This window comes from Labeo rohita, chromosome 16 (genome assembly GCF_022985175.1).
Source record: "Labeo rohita strain BAU-BD-2019 chromosome 16, IGBB_LRoh.1.0, whole genome shotgun sequence".
In the NCBI taxonomy this organism is placed as follows: domain Eukaryota; kingdom Metazoa; phylum Chordata; class Actinopteri; order Cypriniformes; family Cyprinidae; genus Labeo; species Labeo rohita.
The window spans coordinates 24,665,721-24,687,819 of NC_066884.1; the positions used below are offsets into that span (position 1 = coordinate 24,665,721).

The window sequence follows — 22,099 nt, forward strand, 5'->3', positions numbered from 1 at the left end:
CCACTGAAGGAGTTTCTCGGCATAGATTTTACTCAATACACGGCAAGTTTAGACTCCTTCTGGTGAAAAAAAAAACCAATGGTACAGCATTAGGTTTAAGCCTACGCTTATATACATCGCCATGTGTAGGCTCTTTTAGTAGCTGTGGACATCGTATTAGTACTTTATTTTCTGAGTTGTGTATTCCGAATTGTGTTGTAGTAACATAAAATAGCAACAGGTACCAGAAGCTCAGAGAGTGCAACCATTTTATGTCATCAAAATAATGGTTGGTCCCATAGATCAAAATATCTATAAAACGATGTGGATTTTTTAAATATGTAAATCTTTCATGGGTTTTCTACTACGTATTTCAGTAAGAGACATAATTTACATTATATTAAGCGGGTCAAGAGTTCCCTTTAAACAAATTAATTCAGTGATTCATGGATTCTCTTACCACCAACCATTGGTGTAACCTAAAAAGTGAAAATTCCTATGTGCCTTTGAACTGTTTTATTGGCACTTTCTGAATGCTGCTTTTGTAGTATAACATTCCAGGACTGAGATTCTGCAGTTTTCCCTCAAAATCCACACAGAAATTACAAAAAGGTCTAGTTGTTGTCTGGACCTAGTTGAGTGAATAATTCAATGACTTACTCATTTATTTCATTCCTGAATGAATCTGTGTTTTTAAATGAATTGTTCATTGAAGGATTCAGTTGACTGTTTCATACTTTACCACCTACTGGCATGTAGAAAGGGTCACTAAAAAAGCGAAAAGTCCCATATGGTTTTGGACTATTTTATCAGCACTCTTAAAACACAATTTCTTCCACTAAATCCACACAGAAAATGCAAAAAAAGTTTCAGCATCTGTCTGGATCTAAACATGGGGCATCCATTCCATTCATCTTCTCCCTGAAGATACAAACTAGATTAGAAAATTTCCCAACATGACTCACCACAGTGTCAAAACTGTATCCGCTAATATGAACTGTGTATGTAGAGGGCTGTGAGATTGTTTGCGTAGACACAATTATTAATATCAACTGACGTTATTTTTAGTGTGAAAATACTGAGCTGGGAATTTTGCTTCTTTCCTCAATTTATTCACAATCTTTGACACGAGTTGGCTTGCAGATCTTGAAGTCTCCTAACAGATCTCATTCACATGTATTCGTCATCCATTGTTTGAAAAAGCTAGCTCATTTTAATCATCAGGCTCAGGGGAGACCCAACAGCAATCTGTGCTGTAAAGAGACCATTTGTTTTCTTCATTTATGAGAATTCAAGCTGGCATGATTTCTTTACAAACACACTGCGTTTTTGGTTTCTCTCCTTTTCTGCTCGGTTGTTGGCTCTGAATTTTGGACTGTATTTGCTGCATCTGGGATTAAGCCGTATTACAAGACTTTAGATAAAAGTGGTTAAATAAAATATAGACAGTGATGTATTCATGCTTTACGCAACAAAACTAGCTTTTATATTCCAGCGTTAGGTTTCCAACAATGGCTCATTAACTTCATGCACCAAATGTGAACATTTATTTAAAATGTAGCACTGCTTTTACTCGAAATGAGCAAAATATTGCATCAAATCATCACTGTGACATACTCAGTGCATATCATCGCATGATTCACAAATTCAGCTTGACCTGGGTTGCTCCTGGTGGAATATCTTTACTGTTCTTCTTGGACTAAAATTCGAGGAAGTGCTCGCTCACTACATCTGTGTGTGTTCTATGTAAATGGAATGGCAGTAGATCTCTTTTCTAGAGTCATTTTCAGAGTGGAAGCAGAACTCATCTCTTTTCATTCACACTGGGATGTTGAGTATGATGGATGAGGCTGTCAGACCCTGCTGCTAGAGGTTAATAAACGCAAAAAGCGAAAGATTTGATTCAAAGGCTCTGCAGTTTGCACTTCATAAGCTGTTCTGGCAAGAGACTCACCCTGTGCAAAATTATGCTCTTTCATTACGTTTTACTTTTTTTGCTGTCTTTGTATCCGTCTTCCCCCTCAAACAAATCTTGGTCCAAGTAATACACTTGTCTGGCTCTAACATCTGGATAAGAGAGTTTGTTGCTTGGTTTGCTGTGATGGGTACTTTTCTGTAAGCTGTGTGAATGTGGTAGCGAATGTGTTTTAGGACACCTCCCTTCTTCTGTTTTGATACGTGAAACATTTTATTGGATGCTGAAATAAAGGAGACTTAGCCTGCCAAGAAGGACCTAAACAATAGAGTGCTGGCCAGATTCAATCTAGAAACACAAAACAAAAGAAACAAGCAAATTCATCTGTACTCTATGATTTGTGCTGCTTGCATTTGAAACATGAGTGCTAAGTTAAAATGTAAACAATATTGTTAGATAAAGTATATAATAAGTATAAGTTTTTGGATTTGGATTTAATCATTTGTTTACTTAATATGTTTCTGCCACCCAATAAAAAATAAAAAACTTTTTATTTGCAACTTTTTATCAAAATTGCATGACATAAACAGAAAAAAGTCAGAATTGTGATTTTATATAGCAATTTTGACTATTTCTCAGAATTGCAAGTTTATGCCTCGCAGTTCTGACTTTATAACTCAGAATTGCGAGTTTAAATGTCAAAAAAAAAAAAAAAACGTGAGAAAAACGTCAGAATTGCGAGATGCAAACTCCCTAATGCGAGAAAAAAGTCAGCATTGTGAGTTACAATTACCGTTTTAATTTTTTTTTCTTTGGCGGAAACAGGCTTCTATAGGTACAGCTTAAAATGTTCCAAAAAAAAAACAAAAAAAACAAACAAAATAACAAAAAAGACGATATACTTAAATTTGTAAGTTAACCAAACAAGCAAAGCAGCTGAATTGGATTAATGAAGACATTATTGTGATTTTGTTTTTTGGTTTTTTCATTTTGATTAAATCCTTGTTTTCTAAGGTGAAGAAATTGATTTTTATTTATTTTTTTTTTTTTGGCAAATTTTGAGGATTTAAAAAAGCATAAATGTGAAATTTAAAATAAACATGGATTTTATAATTGTCAAACCTATGAACTGCTCTGTTGTGATTTCATCCATCATGTGCTCAGTGTGACCTAGTTTCTGTCTCTCTTTGATTGTGTTATTATGATCCTTTATTATCCTCATTTGCCTTATTACTTAAGTTCAGTTTGTCTGTTCAGAGTCTGTTCAGTTTGCATTCGTCTGGTATTGCTGATGTCATTTGTAAATTACATGTGTCTTTTGTCTGCCTTTATTGAAGACTTTTTGACTCTATCTTCTTCATGCATGTTTTATGGACCACGCATTGTGACGGCCTACGCCGATCCAGAACACCTCAAGGCCAGCCCACCATCACCACTGAGTGGAGCAAGAGCCTGAACCTGAGCCCACCGCTGACGGAGAGCCAGAGCTTGCCACGACCGATAAGCCATCACCTATAGGAGCGACAGAGCTAAGGATCGCCCCGTAGCCAGAGCCTCATGTGACGTCAGATCAAGTAAGAGAGAGCTGCCTACAGGGCTCGCCACGGGGGAAGGGCGCTATGGACAGTGAGAGTGCGGAGGGAAGCTCTGCCCACTGCACCATAGCTGAACTCCGTGGACTGTAAATTACCTGCCCTTCTTTCATCATAATCTGCCTGTCCTGAACCTTCCATTTGCCCGGAACCTTAATCTATCTAGAAATATCTATTTGCCCTAAACTGTCTGCCTGTCTTGAAGTGACCATGGAAGTCCATGGTGCTCCGGGTGCTGGGAGTGGCCTTCTGGTGTGTGTGGGTAGCACATACCATGTCAGTCTCCCTCTCCCACCACCTCTGCACCAGTCCTCACCATGACCTCCGCTGTCTCCTGGCAGCTCTTCTGCTCACCCTCAGCCCACCATCTGTGCAGTGGGATCACTGGGGTTCTGCCAGTCTCCATCGGCGTTGTAGCTGGAGGATCCCTTGTCTCCGCCTCCAGCCTCTGAGTCCTGGACTCCGCCTCAGCTCATTGACCCAGCAACTTCACCATTGCTCCCTGCTTTCCACCGTGGCGCATTAGTCCACCATCTCCGCCGGGCCGACTTGTCCCTCCGGCTCCGCCCCTTTCAGGTGTTGATCATCCACTGCCTTGGCTCCTCCTGGCTCCTCCCTCCGTCATCTCCACCCTGGACTCTGTTTGTCATCCTCCTCCCGGGTGTCCATCTTTCGCCTGAACGTCCACCAGCATTGTCTGCCTACCTTCCTGCCAGCCCTTTGCTGTCCCCTGTCACCATCCCATATCCACTCCTTTGGCCTCCTCCTAAGTCCCCCCATTTGTTGTTCCTGCGGCGCGAGGTTGCGCCTTACGGGAGGGGGGGCGAACTGTCACACCTTTGAACTGTTATGTTGTGATTTCATCCCTTATGTGCTCAGTGTGACCTAGTTTCTGTCTCCTTTTGATTGTGTCATAATGTTCAGGTGTGTCTTGTCAGTTATCCTCATTTAGTACTTAAGTTGGAGTCCATGGACCATGTATTATGAGCATAATTAAATACTTTTGCTTAAAAATAATTGCATTATTTGAGCTATTCAAATAATTTTTAAAGTCATTTTAGGGTGTAGTGTTGTTGTGGTTAAAATTGTGTATATGCTATTGTAAACCCTAAAATCAAGTTAGTATTTGTCTTATGTCTATACTATTGATGCAGTGAGCATTTTGCTTATCTACTTCATTTCACCATTCACCTATGTGAGTGTATGGTAAAATGTAAGTGCCTCATTGTAACAGAGAGTTTATTTATTGTGTGTGTGTGACTTGACAGTTAATTCAACTAGGCATGCAAACTATTGCAGTCATTAGTTTTTATTAAACTTTTTTTTATTTTAGTTATTCTTAGTCATTTTATTTTAGTCATTCTACAGACACCACATGTTTGCAGTCTACAATATAAATTACATTCTTATTATGATCCACTGCTGATTTACTTCACTTAATAAACATAACAGAATCTATTTTAGGTAAAGTTGTACAAACTATGGTCATTTATATGGATGTAAATTCTCACACGTCTCAACACAGGACATCTCTGAGGCACCAGGTTTACAAAAGTGACCAATAAAGTTTGTATGTCCTAGTCAACCTTTGACCTGTCAATTCCCCCCATGCGGTCTTTCAAATAACCTTTTCTTATGATACTTCCTGTCATGTGAGAAAGGCCAATGCAAGCAGAGCAGAGCCCCACACTGGGCCTGTCGCTCAAAACCCGTGACCTCATCTTGACATTGCAAATTTAATTGTTCTCGGTCCAACACACCGATTGCTGAAATACCTAACAGATCTGGGTGATGTGAGAAATTCTCCAATAAAGGTAATACTGGAAGACTGCTGCCTCCGTGGAATATCCTTTAGGCATTTGCATGTCGCAAAGGGATCATTTGTCTTCATCACTGTGTATATTATCTGCCCAAATGTTCAGTTTAGGATGATTTATCACCACTGAATGGGCAGCCTGGGGTTTAAAGACTCCATGTGATGGGTTTCATCCTGAATGAAAGAGACGACATGTCTCTGGTTGTATGATAGGTGGTCACTTCTGTTAACTTTTGGCCAATCCCCCACACATTCCAACCCTCTAAATTTAACCCCAGTTACTTAATTTCACCAATTTTACCAATTACATTTCTAATTGGAAAAACACTTTCTTGTGTTGCAACCTCTGGATGAAGTACAGAGGAACGCTCTTGCCCTTATCAAAAACATTTTTGATGTTTGATCATTCCATCAAAACAAATCATGTTTAGGGATTAAATAAAACAAAAATACCTGCATTTTGATGATGTGAGAGCAAAACGTCCAAACACCTCTCACCTCCAAATACATGATTTTTTTTCACAACCAAAGTCTGTTTTTCAAACAGAGATGCTAAGCTCCATAGGAAACAAAGATCAGATGAAGTTTTCAGAGCTAGTGTTTCTTTATTCCCTTAAAAAAGTCTGTTCTGTGTTGATTTAAAACAGTAAGGGTTAATGCTCATCTTGTATGCAATGTTTTGATATTCACAGATCTGAAGGAATACTTCAACCAAATATTATTGAATGAGTCCATTAAATCTTTCCAATAGGCCACTCAGGCCACACTTTAACTGATTATTCTCATCATGCTTCTATTAGCCACATCATCTTTCATTCTCAGATCAAATGTGTATACGTAGAGGATTTGATGAGTCTGTAATGGCATATGTCCATGTCATCTAAGTGTTTATTTCAAAAGTAAGTTCTATTAAACAGACTGGGACACTGGATGTACAATAACCAGCTAGACAGATGTGGATAAATAGATACAGCTCAGATGATTTTGAAGATTTTTAAATGTCCACTTTTTTGTAGACAGTAGAAAACAGACAATGTATGTGGCTCATCTGCAGACACAGTCAGTGTTTTATGAGCCTTCAGTGTGATTCGCGCCATTCGGTGTGTCCACCTCCACCTGGCAGTTACATCAAGTGTATTGTTACCTCTGTACAGACTTCTTCCCAGAGCCCTGGGAGTGCTTGAGAACATGACATGAGCTAAACCCATTTCCATTTCGGGGAATAGTCTTTTAGTGGAACTTTTTCCGGATGTCCGAGCTGCTTTTTTTCCCATACAGTGACCATGGCTGTGCATCTCTAAGAAATTTAATCAATCAATCAATCAATCAATCAATCAATCAATCTATCTATCTATCTATCTATCTATCTATCTATCTATCTATCTATCTATCTATCTATGTGTCTGTCTGTCTGTCTGTCTGCTTCTTGTCTATCTATCTATCTATCTGTCTGTTTTTCGTCTATCTATCTATCTATCTATCTATCTATCTATCTATCTATCTATCTATCTATCTATCTATCTATCTATCTATCTATCTATATGTCTATATGTCTGTCTGTCTGTCTGTCTGCTTCTCATCTATCTATCTATCTATCTATCTATCTATCTATCTGTCTGTCTGTCTGTCTGTCTGTTTCTCTATCTATCTATCTATCTATCTATCTATCTATCTATCTATCTATCTATCTGTCTGTCTGTCTGTCTATAATCTATCTATCTATCTATCTATCTATCTATCTATCTATCTGTCTGGCTGGCTGGCTGTATGTCTGTCTGTTTCTCATCTATCTATCTATCTATCTGTCTGTCTATCTATCTGGCTGGCTGTATGTCTGTCTGTTTCTCGTCTATCTATCTGTCTATCTATCTATCTGTCTGTCTGTATGTCTGTCTGTTTTTCGTTTATCTATCTATCTATCTATCTATCTATCTATCTATCTATCTATCTATCTATCAGACAGACAGACAGACAGACAGACAGATAGATAGATAGATAGATAGATAGATAGATTCAACTGATGTGGCCATTTTGATTCAAATTTCATCTCATGAATTTAAAGAGACATATTTATGAACTTTACACAACCGTGACAACAACCTTGATTATCAGGTGACATGAGGTTAATGAAGATGGCCGGAGGGTGGGGGGGGTGAAGTGGGGGTCTTTCAGCTGTGGCATCACTGGTACAGTTGTGCTGTATCGCATGAATCCTGCTGGCCACATGCAACCTTCATACTAACAGTACACATGATCACAGACAGCATTACAGTAAACCTCCACGAATTCTGCAACGCCCAGTAAGGTCTTGACCGTCATAAATTTGTCCTTTTCTACACATGACTGGAGTTTTCAAATGGAATCCTCACCACCTGGCCGAGTGGACAAGCATAGCCCGTAGCTGTAGCTGCCAAGACTACACAAAGTTTTGGATGAGGAATTTTTTGGACAGCCAAGGAAGACGGCTCCCGGGTTCATGCCGTCATCAGCCCCAGGTTTTCCCAAGACTTCCACGGGCACAATTCAGAGTTGTCAGCAGTGTTTGAGATGGAAATCGCCTGCCAAGGCTACAGCTAGGAACAGAATAATGAGCTCCTTTTACAGAACCGTGAGCTTCATCTCTACTCTGACCCATGAAATCATCCTTGATTTATAGACTAACACGACAGCTTGCGCAGAGGGATTACACTGCAGCTCTGCAGACATCTTTAAGTGCTCAGTCTAGACTGCAGCTACGTGGCTACTCCATCCTGCTTACACTGTATATGTTGTAAACAAAAAGCATCACCATGGCAATCGTACTTTCTGATACAGCATGAAAATAATTGTTCTATTCATCCCTCATCAGTCGCTGATGAAATAGCAGAACCAAGGCCAAGCAAGGTCCTTGTGTATACGAGCCGTCTGAGGTCTCAGGAATTCCCCTACTCACTATACGAACAGATGCCAGACTTGGAGAGAAAAAACAGATTCATCAGGTCATATATTTATTTTTCAAGGACATGATGCTTACAAAGGAAACAGCACGTTGGATACGTATTATAAAGCATTTTCTTTTATTTGGCACAAACACAAAAGTGCTTTATGACAATACTGCCTTAGTTAAAGCCCTCATCAATTACAATCCATAGTTTATTGTAACACAAAGTAACTTTCATTTGGTAAACATTAAAATAATGCTGGTAAATAAAATCAGGGCTTTTCCAGGAAATTAAGGCAGGGAAAACATGGAAATGAAGGTTTGGCATCAATGGAATAGCTTTTTTGCAAATGCTCCGGACATTGATGGATGATACAAGATTATGTGAAATAATAACAATCAAAAGAGGCATCTGTGCCTCATTTATATGCAAATGTTCCTGTGTCACTTTCTGAAAAATTTGCATAGAAGTGTGATATTGGCACATGCTGAAATTGCATAGATTATGTGGGAATGTCAATTATTTTGACAGGACAGTTCAAAACATTCAACAGAACCAGCATACAATACTTTCATAGTACAAATATTTTGCATGTAAGAAAGCTATAAACCATAACCATGTTGTATAAATAGACTGGTCTTCCCTCCATGTAATACTTATTATAAAAACACAGGTTCATCGCCCTTCTTGTCAATGAATAACTTATCCCTAGATTTGCCTTTTACTGCTGTCATCACAGAGACAAATCCAGCTTCTAAATTTCACATTTTGGTCAGATAGGCAAGTCTTAAAGAGTTACATTTTCTCATATTTATTGAAAATAGAGAATCTTTGGTGGCAAGCAAAAAAATAAAAGTCTATATAAAAGGCAATAAAATACATTATGCAAATACAAAGTACAGCACAATTAAAAAAAAAAAAAATACTCAGAAGTTCTGTTTTGGATTTCAATCTAAAAACGTATACATAATATATTTTAGATATATAAAAACAAACTAAAAGTAAAAATCATAAATTACTTAAGAAAAACACGAGTCTCGTCTGACTCTATCCCAAACACTCACACAATGCAAACATAACCACTGAGGTATTTTGTTCCTTAAAGTTCTAGATCAAGCATTATGCATAATGAGAGTGAACGTGAAAGTGCAAAGAAGTTGTCATTTGGTGGTGGAATACTAAAACATCAAGAGTGTCAAAGCTCACATATTACAAAGTTTTTCCTTTAGCACTTCAAAGGAATATCCTTCGTAACAGTCACAGCAGCAATGATGTCTCCTCATTTCCTGTCACCTTCGGACAGCCCACCTTCAGATAGCAGTCTGAGATTGTTTTTAATGTAAACGTAGAAAGGATAAAGGGCACTGGGAAATACTATACGTCAAGAACCATGTCATACTGTTGTCCTTTCTTCCTTCTGCCACACTTCATAATGAGGACGGCGTACAAAGTCAAGAACACGACCCAGTAGCTGGCGTACACGATGGCGCCGATTATCAAAACGATTTTCTCGGACTCTGGAAAAGGCTTTCGGGTCTCTTGGATTATCGTATAAATAATGCCGACAAAAAGGATGGTGAACCAAACAGAGATTGGAATAAGTCCGATGAAGTTTACTACAATGGTCTTCCTTCCAGACGTTCCCCAGCCGGATTTGTTTATGGTGGCTATCGCGAACATCTTTGCCGGTAGCAGACTCGACATGTATAACACTGAGTAGAAGGACATGAAGACCATGACGATGTTTCCACGGAGGCAACTGGCGAACGAAGACTTGATGAGTGCCACCAGCTGGACGATCAGCAGGAATAGAAGGATATTCCAGATCCTGCCCTGGTAGAAGAGCTGGATCGCAGTGGCGATGAGAAAGAAGGGGAAGAAGCCGGTGATGACGGCTTCGTAGGTCATCCACAAGTGGTGCTTGTGAAACCACATGGAGTTGTATAGCCACTCTCTGAAATACGACTTACTCCAGCGGGTCTGCTGGTTGAGCCAGCGTAGGTAGGTAATGGGCGTCTCGGTCAAGCACTTGGAGCGGGCGGTGTATTTCGTGGCATATCCCAGGCTCAGGACTCGGTTGGTCAGGTGGCGGTCGTCGCCAAAACTGCAGTGGCTTCCCATGAATGTCTGATTGTACCAGTCTTCCAGGAACTCATGAAGCAGGGAGTTCCTGTACATCCCCAAGGGCCCGCTGATACACTGAACGCACCCGAAATACGACTGACAAGCTCTTTCGATGTTGAACGCCATCCAGTATCTCACACTGCTGAGGAAGGAGACCCACGATTCATATTTGTTCAGAATCTAGAGGGACAGAATAACAAACAGAATTAGAAATCAAAGAGAAGCTATAGTTCAACATATAGGATATGTATGTCTAGGTCACCTGCTACATATGTATGAAAATAACATAGAATGTAGACTGAAACCGTGAGAAACCAGAAAAGATCTAAAGCGTCTTTGTACAGGATGCACAGTAATATGGATTTCAGCTGACATAAAAACAAAAAAAAAAGTTTAGCATGGGAATATTTAAGTTCTTTGAACAACTTTATTGATTCACACTGGCTCCTCCGCCCCAAAAAACAACATCTGCCCTGACTATGAAGACTGGAGTGGGGGAAAACCCATGTAGGATTATACAAAAAATATGTCTAAAAGAGAACAGAAATGTTATAATAGCAAATATATTTCTATCATGACAACTCTCTTAAGATTTCAGCATGGTGTTGAATAGGGCAACTAAAGCTGCATGATAAATCGCAATCGCATTCAGCCAGAGGGCGCTCTCGTGCGGAAACTCCACATACGACCGAATAAGAAACCCAGGAAATGCATATCACTGCAGCTGAAAAAACAGAAGATTTAACCACTTTCATTGATTCAGTGTAACTAATAAACACACGATTACAGCAATATATGGTTTCTTATTATTATATATTCATTATAATAAAGTATATTAATAATGCAATGCCTTTATCCCTGCTTAGAATACTATGAAATATGTTTTGTGCCTTATTCTGTGTAAGAAGCCACATCATCTCACAGAAGGATTTATTTCAAACACTCGACTGATGTTATAAACTAAGTTTGGAGTTTTCACATGCTTTCAGTTTACACAGAGCCGTAGTTCACTGAGAAGCTACGCAAACAACTGTCATTATTGTGAATGATTTCTTTTGATTTCGTAACTGCACAGTAATATCGTCTGCGTCTTTTTTTGCATAACCCTACTGAAAAAAATCAGTTTAAACCAGCCTAGGCTGGTTGGCTGGTCTTAGCTGGTTTAAGCTGGAAATAGCTGGTCTCTCAGCCTGGTCAGGCTGGTTTTAGCTGGTTGTTCCAGCTGGTCTCCCAGCCTGACCATCTAAGACCAGACTGGCCAGCTAAGATAGTGGCCAAAACCCCTCCAAAACCAGCCTGCTGACCAGCTAAGACCAGGCTGGGTGACCAGCTTAGGCTGGTTTTAACTGTTTTTTTCAGCTGGGAACCCATCAGTGAACTACGGCTCTGTGTAGTAAATGCTGCTCCATCTGAAAGCAGCTGATGGAGATTTACTGCTGATTACAGACAAAATGGCTGTACTGACAAAATGCACATGGAAATCGTATTTGATTAATCATGCAGCCCTAATGGCAATGTCAATGTATTTGGTCTTGGCGGAATAGATCATCTACGCTGCTGAATTACTGCTGCTGTTGTTGTAGATTATTAGGAAATTGCATTGCAGTTTGCATTAAAAGCCATCAGTCCATCTAGAGTTTCATGACAAAACTTTAATACCAAAAGGAAACGTATCCAGACATTTTCAGATATTCCTCATATGGATATTATACAATATCACCAAAATTATTTGGACACGTGTCACTGGACCGGCTAAAAAAAATAAAAAAATAACTGGTATTTTTTGGGGGGACTTTTGTTTAACGAAATACTTGGACTTCCACTAAAACAATTTTAAATTGAAAAAAATACTTATATATGCTGCTATATAAATTCTTTATGCTGTAGAGTGAGATAATGGATGGTGTAAAACCTGCAATAAACCACATACCTGTACATCTCCACCTACTCCTCCAACCATGGGATCTTCCTCTAGAACCTTCACCATTTCCACTGAGGAGGCCGGGTCCAACATAGTGTCTGAATCACATACCTGCATTCAGGTACATCAAAAAAGAATACACACCATTTAACTTTTTTTTTTTTTTAAACATTTTTCCTTCAAAAATGAAAATGCATGCACTAGTGGATTCTACATGTGTTTGAACAGAATGTTCTACGAAAAAATAAGTTAATCCAGTGTTCGCACCACACGTACTGATGCATCACATTGCTCAACAAGATACAAGATGCCTAATATGATCATTAATATGACATGTGTTCCTTCGTGGAGATTTATCTTTGCTATGAATACTATTCTTTTCCACAATCGCATCTATAGAAACCAGATTGTCTTTGTGCGACTGGTCACGATGAATCAAACGTGCTGCTAAATATGTTGGGACAAGTATATCAATTTCTCCCGGAGGTCATTTTAATCATCAAGTTCTGGCTTACGAGTTCACTTACAGATCCAAAAATTTAGGCTCATCAAACACGAGCACACACTGTTCAAATTTTAGTCGAGATTTGGTTTAAGCGTTCTAACATTGAAACATTAAGCGAACATCGCCCAGAGGTTATCTTGCTCATTCCAGAGAAAGTCATGTACGCCACTTTGCTTTTACAACTAAGCCCCATAGTGAGACTACCCACAAGCCAAGTAGCAAGATCAGTGATAAGTTAAACACAATTAGGGCTCTACACTCAGAGCAAAGGTCAGGGATCTCATTGGAACCAGGTGGCATGTGGATAAAATAACATCATGTGTTCAGTATACAAGGGAGCCTTTATAAAATTACCAATAAATGACAGCTTCAGGTTTACCTTTCTCAGAGGCTGTATTTGGCGTCAAACAGCCAAATACGTAACGCATATTTACACAGAAAAACAACTAAAAGCAGCTGCGTGGAACGTGAGAACTTGTTCAGTGTGAACCGCCGTTCAGATGTTCTTCTAGGCTTTGAGTTTGGTTAGTTTGAATCTTTCTTAGATCAAAAACGATTGCACAATTGTTTGGATTACATAAGAGGACATTTAATCACTAGTTTTGCTGATAAATCTTCGTAAAGACATTTTGTTGCAAATAGTTTTAACAAAAGTAAATATTCTCACGCAGCATTCTACCAAAGCAACGGAAAGACTATTTTGTGATGTGAAAACACATGTATACAGCTGTTCTCAACTGTGGGCCATTATAAAATTCTCCAAAATAATTAGCCTCCTTTGGTTGGAGCTTGTAAAAATTCAGGAGCGGGAATTACATGTTTAAAATAAACCACCACAGAAAAGGTCGTCAGGGGTTTAATGCATTTATGTGACTTATTTATGAACATGTATTTATGTGACACATTCCCTTGAGATAAAGAACCACTCAATGTCATGAGTTAATAGATGGCATGGAAAATACCAGTGATCTGTTCTGGAAGTGCCAGAAATATCCCCGGGATATGCAAACGAATTCCCACAGAAGTCCCTCAATGAACAGCATCAGTGTTAACCAGGAATGTACTTTCCTCACTCTCAGTGCACTACATGCTTTAGCCTAGCATCCACTTATGAAGTCACAAAAGCTTCTTTGTACAATTTGCCTGTGTTGCCCTCGTGTACTTGGCTGAGCCCTGAGAGAGATAGACTCACCTGTACGTAGTCGACACTTCTTCCCAGGGCTTTGAAGGCGGTGTACATGACCTCTCTCTTCCCGCCCCACTTCTGCATGATGCACACACACTTGTTGTTGAGAACCAGGCGAGAAACGTGCTGCAAGCTCTCTGCGTACGATTCTTCGGTTTCCTCCGGTCCTTTCTGGTGGTAGTTGCTTTTCCAGATGTAGGTGGCTGCCTTGTCCCGGCCCATGATGTCCCGAAAGATCTCCATCATGTAGCAGTCATCGTCATTGTTCCCGTCGATAACCATTATGACCTTTATCCCAGGGTAGGTGAGCCTCTTCACCGATATTAAACACTTTCTCAGGTAGGTTGGGTCTTCCTGATAGGCTGCAATGCAAAGGGCCAGTGACTTGTTGAGTTTGATCGGTGTTTCCAGGGAACGTTTCATGTTCCTGTGTTCCAGTAGAGCAAACAAGCTCTGGATGATGAGGTGAACGACTAGAATTGCCCCATAGAGACCAAAGGACAGGTAGTTGCCTGCAGTCGTTATAAGCTTATACCCCATGATATAAGCAGTAGAGATTCCCACAAGCAGCGAAATGCCGAACAGTGTCGTCCCAACGATCCTCAAGTAGGTGATCACTTTATCACATCTCATCTGAAAACAACAACAGGACATTGACGGGTGAATATTATGATTTGAAACTAATGGACTAAATAAGTCAAGGGTCATCAAACTTGGTCCTGGAAGGCTGGTGTCCTGCAGAGTTTAGGTCCAACTTGCCTCAACACACCTGCCTGGAAGTTTTAAGTATACCTAGTAAGACCTTGATTAGCTACTTCAGGATTGTTTGATTATGGCTGGAGCTAAACTCTGCAGGACAGTCTGGAGACCACGGAAATAAGTTCTTCTGTAGAACACAAAAGATGAAGGTCCATACAATGAAAGTCAGAAGGTCCAATGTTGTTTTGGATCCAGTTGACCACTGTACAGACAATGAGTGTTTTGCAGAAGAACTAAAGTCACAGGTTTGGAGCGGCATGAGGGTGGGTAAATAAAGACAGAATTTTCATCTTTGCCAGAACCACCCATTTCAGAACAACTTCATGGACAGCACTCATAAATGAAATTAAAGCAGATGTGTGGACAGCTTTGTGGTGACGATGACAGACTCCTGCTCGTATGGAAGCATAGAATACACGCATCTGTTCTCGCCACATTAGCGACAGTATATTTCAGACAGCATCATATTTCTTCCTCTTTCCTGCTCTTCAGAATATCTGAGCGGTCTTTATGACCATTTGTTCCAAGTTTCCTAACTAATGCAGTTCCCCATCTGCTTGGCAGACGTGACTATGCAGCACCACCCTCTGACATCATCTGTTTATATCTCCGTGGGAACGCATGAACAGTGAAATTTAGATTTCAGAGGGCTCTACTAAAGACCCTCTGTCTTATTACTGCTGAACACGGCCATTGTATTAATGATGGGGTCTTGTTTTATCGACTCTCGACTCAAATCTCGTTTTTTTCTTTGATACTGTCCCTCTTGGTTTCTCGGTTCTGGCCTGGGAGGGAGGTTGATATGATGGACTACAGCACAGTGTGAGTCTAACTGGCACGTGTCACAGCCTTTAACGTCATCGCGCATGTTTACGAGGCCCTCTGGACCCTCCAAACCCCACCTTATCCACATAGACACGTGCAAGCCTGTTGGATTAAGGGGAGCATGTGGTGTTAATGTCTCAAACGCCTGTACTGTTCTCAGGGTATCCCCAAACCCGCTTTCATGTCTTGTTTAAACTCTAGATGAACCCAAACGGCTCATTTGAAAGTGCTAAGACTGCTGACAAGACAAAATGTAACCCACACCTAAGAGGACACCAAGACTAATCACAGGACATCAGAAGCATCGCTGTCTTTGTCAATGACCTAATTTCTCATGTTTGCACAAATGGCTACAGGCTTTGTGTCTCTAAGGAGGGTTTACATGTGTAAGGTTTACATGTGCAGACTGACTCATCTTGTTGTGAATGGGGGTGTGCAGATAATCCCATAGATGAAAGGGTCCTGTGTGAAACATCTGCCATTGTTAGATTTTGTCTGACTGAATGAAATATGGCAATTGGCCCGTTCACACCAAGGAAGATAGCTATAAAGTCATTCTATGTGAATAGGGAAGCCCAAACCACAACACTAACGACACAAAGTGACGAAATTTTTGGAATCATTTTCAGAATGATTTTTTGTTCAGCTCATGAATGATAAAAACATCAATAGGTAGAATTCACCTAACTTTAGACAGCTTGGGCATTTAATATGACAAAACTCCAGCATGCACTAATAATAAACAATGGTGTGAATGCTAATATAGTTATCGCTATTTTTGTTGTTACCATTCTAGAATAACAGTTAAATAGCTAATGTTTTTGTTTGCATTACTAGCTGCCTATATGTCATGTATATTACCTCATGTATATTATCTGGCTTTGATCCAACAGAGCAGGGAGGAGATACAAAGTGTCAAGGACCACTGAGAGTTGAATCATCCTCAATGGGGAAAACTATAACCCCAGCTTTGAAGGTACATGATATATTGCAGTGCAGGAAAAGTACATTCGCACTAGCCAAAAGGGACCCAGGCCTGTAACGCCGCCTAAGCACCATCAGAAAATGAGTTTTTGCTTTGCTTGAATGTTTATAGAAATATTATTAATTTAGAGGGGATTTTCACACTATGCCTGAATGTAGTGGGTGGTAGATTGTGTAACTTAATAGAGACAGAGGATTTGTTCATCTTTATCCTCAGATTTGGAGGAGCTTCCTTTAGACAAAGCTTCATTTGAAACACAATGACTTGTGAAAGGCCATCAGCGACAGTTGTTATGCGGCAGGAAATCCACAGCTCAGATCTTAACACTCCTTTTGGGGAAATTGGATGGGATCATTTTTTATTTAGCATTAGTGGATCCTGTGAGAGTTGTCTTCCAAAATTAGGAAAAAAGTACTTCGGTGATCTATTGATTGTGTATTCATCATTTTAAATGTTAACATAAAACACTTAAACTACTTTTAAAACGATAGCTTAAAAGGACTGGTGCAAACGTCCTAGCAAATATGGTAGAATAAACTAACGTTGTTTCACTGAAATTGTGTTGGTGGGAATTTTGGCACTGAGACAAAACTAGAGACACTGCCTTGTTGCACGTTCTGCCCATCTGAGATACTCCAGTGTATTCCCATGCACTGGAGGAAGCTTCTGCTTCTCCAAAGTGGGTGGTTCTGAGGTGGTGGGGAACTTGGGGAACTGCCACGGCCGCCTCCCTAAGGAACTATCTAACCACCAGCACTGAGACACATCCATCAACCTGCCACGGCTCTGTGGTGTGGCCTCGTCAGACACCGTGGCCGTGGCCATGTCCGCTGCTGTTCAGGCTGCTGCCGCCTGGCTTAGTGCTAAATTCTGCCTCCAGGCTTGTTTCTACCTTTCAACCTTCCAGGACTCTCATACCTCACTAAGTCTCACCTTCAGTCCCAAAACAAAACATTGTTTTTCTAATGCTTAAGACTGTCAGAAGAAATAATGCTGCATTTCCTCAAGTTTTTATAAGTGCCTTGAGGGCGAACTGCAATTAGGTTATTATATGAACTTTGGCCACTAGAAGTTCTCTGGACCTGACGCAACTTCTGCTGCTGGTAGTAGACTGTGGTGAACAGCTGGGTCTTATCTCAGGCACATGGCCAAGGTCGTAGCATTTTGACCTCCAACTGCAACCTAATTTTCAATGCGTGCCACACACCCTGCACATTTACAACATTTTCAATATTTGCAAAATGCTAAATGATGAGGACATTTGGCACCCAATTATATAAAAACAGCATTTGGGAGGAAAACTGTTATTGATATTGGCTATACTGCATAATATGATAACTTCAAAGACACATAGCCTAATGAGAGAACTGTCAGAATGTAAATGTTTAGTGAAACATCTGAGAAAACTATAATTTCATTCATGTACATCTTAGCAGTGTGTAAATTACTGTTGGCATTGGGAGGTCTGACCCCTCTAATTAAGGCTTGAACCCCACAAAGTCAAAACAAAACCATGTATTCTTGCCACATACAAGTATATGTACGTTTCAGTAGCCTTTTCAAACAACCGCGTAATTAGATTACAAGTTAACAAGATCACAATACAAAAGACTCTGGTGAACAAAACCCGCGTTAGTTTGAAGAGATTACCATGGTAATAGGAGACTGCTTGAAAGCTAAGAATTAGTTTTGGATGGAACGTCGAAAATCATATTTTATTTACACGTATATCACTATGCTATCACTAATGCATTTCAGAAATAGGGGCGCCCCCCAAAAAATAAAATAAAATAAATAAATACTTTTTTTTTCCTTCACGAAATTGTGCTTGCATAAAAATGACAAGCGTAGAAAAAGTTTCAGTTTGGCTCATCGTATTCATTTGTTTTAAGCATTTCCGCGAAAACTCCTGAGGGAGCCTACTGAAAAGCGTCACTACGCATCATTATTAGATTGCGTCACCCTCAGTTTTACTGCTGCTGCTGGATTGCGCACAATATCTGTTCTGCTCTGCTATTGGTTAGAGGGTTCAGATGGTGTTTAATTAGCCTATAGCCCTGGTGAAATCTCAAATACACAATAAAAGTTTTAAATGTATGAATTTGACGTGATTTAGTAGCCTAGATGTAATGAAATTTGCAAAGTGTTAAAAAATATGAAACCTGTCAGAAAGAGCAGCTGATATGCATAGGTTTACCAACGATTCAATAGTAACAAATATGACTATGAATAATATGCCAGATAAAATATCTGCTTATTTATCTGCTGTACTGTTCAGTCATGTTACTCAGGAAATATGGTGAAATTCAATAGGCTACAACCTGTTGGACTTTGAAAAAAATTGGCACGTGTAGGCATTGCAATCACTTATGGCTGAACCCCATTCATTCAAATTTCTCCTCCTTTATGGTTGTTTAAAATAACACCGTCCAACATGAAATCCATACAAATAAACGATTCATCTAACAGAACAATGAGAATCATTCGAAAGAGTCATACATTAAATGAATCACGATCATACAGTACCTTGGAGCAGCTGTGTGGAGATGTCCCGTTAGTTTAACAGGGATGCTGTCCTACGAGGCTCTGTACGCTCCAGACACTGGACAAAACTTCCCATACAAGTTTTGGGGTAAAATACAGAAGACACCGGCATGGAGCATCCAAATACTCGATGCTTGTGTAGTATCCACGTTTTCCAAGCAACGACTGAACATTCAAGTTTCTCGCCTCCTCCAATACATTATATAGTAGTTTGCATCAGTCTGCTGTGATGAGGTCTGTTGGAGCATCTTGGCAGTTCATTCTGACGTTGTCAGCTGATAAAAGAAGCAAAAAAAGTTATCCAACAGTAGTCAATGTTGGTGACTAAAAATGTAATTCAAGTTTTTCCAAGCGTACAGGTTGAAGTTGTGAACTGTCCTTTTCTGCGTCTAATTTCTTCCAGACGCTTTAACTTTATGCTTCCTGTAAGCCATACATTTGTAAGACTCTTTTAACCGGGCAGGGTTTTGGACTTGTTTTAATAAGGGGGTTGGTTCGGGGGCGAGGAGGAGTGAACCTCCTAGCGAAAAAAAAAAAAAAAAAAAAAAAAAAAGTGCTGCCCATTCAAACTTCCGAAATGGGGGTGGGTATGAGTTAATCAAGTAATTAGCCAAACAGTCTTCATCTAAAAACCGGCAAGTTGTAGAGATATAAATATATATATTTTTACAGATTAAAAATAGCATTAAGTTAATAAAACGATTAATTAAAAACAATCATTATTAATAGGAGTAACTATGAAAAAATAAATTAATTAATTTACTATGCGCATATACGAACAAAAAGATGCATATCGACAAATTCTGGTTATTATTAACCTAAATGCATTAAAAATCAGTCGCTATTTTGCAAATTTTAAGTAGAATACAGTTAATAAAACACGCCTGAGAACTTTTTAGATGGTCATTGATTTTCAGTTGAGCTTGTGATTTGGAGGGCAGGAGGCGTAACAAACATATTTACCACAAGAGTGCGCCACACAATTCTAAATCTGTTCACATTCACTGCAGTGAATGTTGATGTGCAATACTGATCGGTGATGCAGCTTTCAGTGTGGGCCAAAAGCAACGTAACAATGATTTTAATGTACATACAGCCATTCTTTAAAAAAAATAAAAAAATCAGTTTCTTTCTTTCTTTCATTCAATCTGTCTTTTCCATGAAAACTCACAAATAGATCAATATTGAGCAATCTTTTACTAAGCAAATCAAATCAAATCAAATCAAATCACCTTTATTTATATACTGCCTTTAACAATATAGCACAAGATCAGCAATTCCAAAAATAATAAGACAGAGAGAAAAAAACAAAAAAAACAACAACAAGTAACCTATACCACCAATATGCATTTGTTCATTATTTGTTTGTGTCCGCTTTGCTTCTTTCGACCAATTCCCTACTAGGTTCAAAAGAGATTTTCTGCCCAGCAGGGACAGCACGCGGACTGGCTTTGGTAACGGTCCATTCATGTGAAAAGGCAGTTCCTTATGTGTTAATTTGGGCCACTGTTTATTTGAACAAGGATTCACAGTAATGGCCCAAATAAGCAACCGAACTGGGGAAGAGGATGGCAGCCTCTGCTATGTGTCTCTGTAGAATAACCTCCCGCTAAAGCATGGCAAACACGAGGATGCCGGACTCCTCCAGCAGACTGCAGAGGTGCTGAAGGATGGAGGCTAATGAGTCCCAGCTTCACAGTTGGGGTTCCTTTGACCCTTAACTGACTTTGATGAAGAGCAACCACATGTTTTGCTGACTCATTTAAAAAAACGTAGACTTCTAGTGTCTAGTACAGTACGGCATTGTGTTCCATACGTATGGATCTTATCCTGTCAGGCACCCCAAACATCACCTGGGGGCTTGTGGCTCTTATATGGGGCTAGAAATCTGAGATAACTCACTTTTTAGTTTTAGTTTAGGCAGACGTTCATGGCTTTTCTTGATTTCACTTGGAACAATGGCCTCATTGAGAGGCCATGTGCAACTCATTTTGCATTTTGTTTAGATCAAAGACACTGATATTGTTATTGTTCGCTGTGTGTTTAGATCTTGAATATGAGGAGATGGGTTTACATGGCTTCACTGGTAGTTTCAAATATTGGAACGTGGTAGGTGCCACATTTACTATAGTTGGCATCTTTCCAATATCAGCTTTTATATTTATTTGTTATCAGGCCAGAAATCAGCTACACAAGCCTTTCCTCTCACAGTCAGATTTTTCGACATCTAGGGTGGCGGACAGGAAAGAAAGTTAAATGTGCATGAACAAAGCCCCACTCATTAAGACTGATTGCTGCTTATCTGCTGCTCATGTATTATGTCTCCCCTCAGGACCCCTTTAGACGGCCTTAATTTGTATTTAAGATAGTCCTGCTCCTTTACCAAAACCACAAGTGTTAAACAAATACGCCATTTAACAGTGGGTAGATTTTAATGTTTTCCTTTGAAGGCTGATCCTCACCCCCTTTGAGATGATTGCTCAATTCCTCACTACTGAAAGCAATTCTCTGCTGAAATATATATATATATATATATATATATATATATAATATATATATATATAATTGTGAACAAATAACTGTGAATAAATACAAAAATAATAAAACATTTTATTTAATTGAATAGATGTCATTATGGCCTTTACACAACATTCCAAAGGAAATAATTTGTTTTGTCAAGGGATAATAATCCTCTTTTTATATACTTATTATTATCTGAGAATTGTAAGGTGCTTGAAATATTGTATCTATCTATCTATCTATCTATCTATCTATCTATCTATCTATCTATCTATCTGTCTGTCTGTCTATCTATCTATCTATCTGTCTGTCTGTCTGTCTGTCTGTCTGTCTGTCTGTCTGTCATTTATCTATCTATCTATCTATCTATCTATCTATCTATCTATCTATCTATCTATCTATCTATCTATCTATCTGTCTGTCTGTCTGTCTATCTATCTATCTGTCTGTCTGTCTGTCTGTCTGTCTGTCTGTCTGTCTGTCTGTCTGTCTGTCTGTCTGTCTGTC

The 22,099-nt window shown here is 39.4% G+C and overlaps 1 protein-coding gene across 2 annotated transcripts; it reads right to left on the reverse strand.

The window, feature by feature from the left end:
- Positions 1-8,334: 8,334 nt before the first annotated feature.
- On the reverse strand, positions 8,335-19,545 carry has2 (hyaluronan synthase 2). Of its 2 annotated transcripts, XM_051130450.1 has the most exons (5): positions 19,430-19,545; positions 19,055-19,347; positions 13,966-14,592; positions 12,278-12,379; positions 8,335-10,527 (listed from the first exon to the last, which is right to left on the reverse strand). In XM_051130450.1, the coding sequence occupies exons 3-5, from the start codon at positions 14,590-14,592 to the stop codon at positions 9,598-9,600; spliced, it is 1,659 nt and encodes a 552-aa protein (XP_050986407.1). In that variant the 5' UTR covers positions 19,055-19,347; positions 19,430-19,545; the 3' UTR covers positions 8,335-9,597. The 2 variants fall into 2 exon arrangements, with proteins under 2 accessions (XP_050986407.1, XP_050986406.1); XM_051130449.1 differs by having other exon boundaries at positions 19,055-19,518.
- Between the last annotated feature and the right edge of the window lie 2,554 nt (positions 19,546-22,099).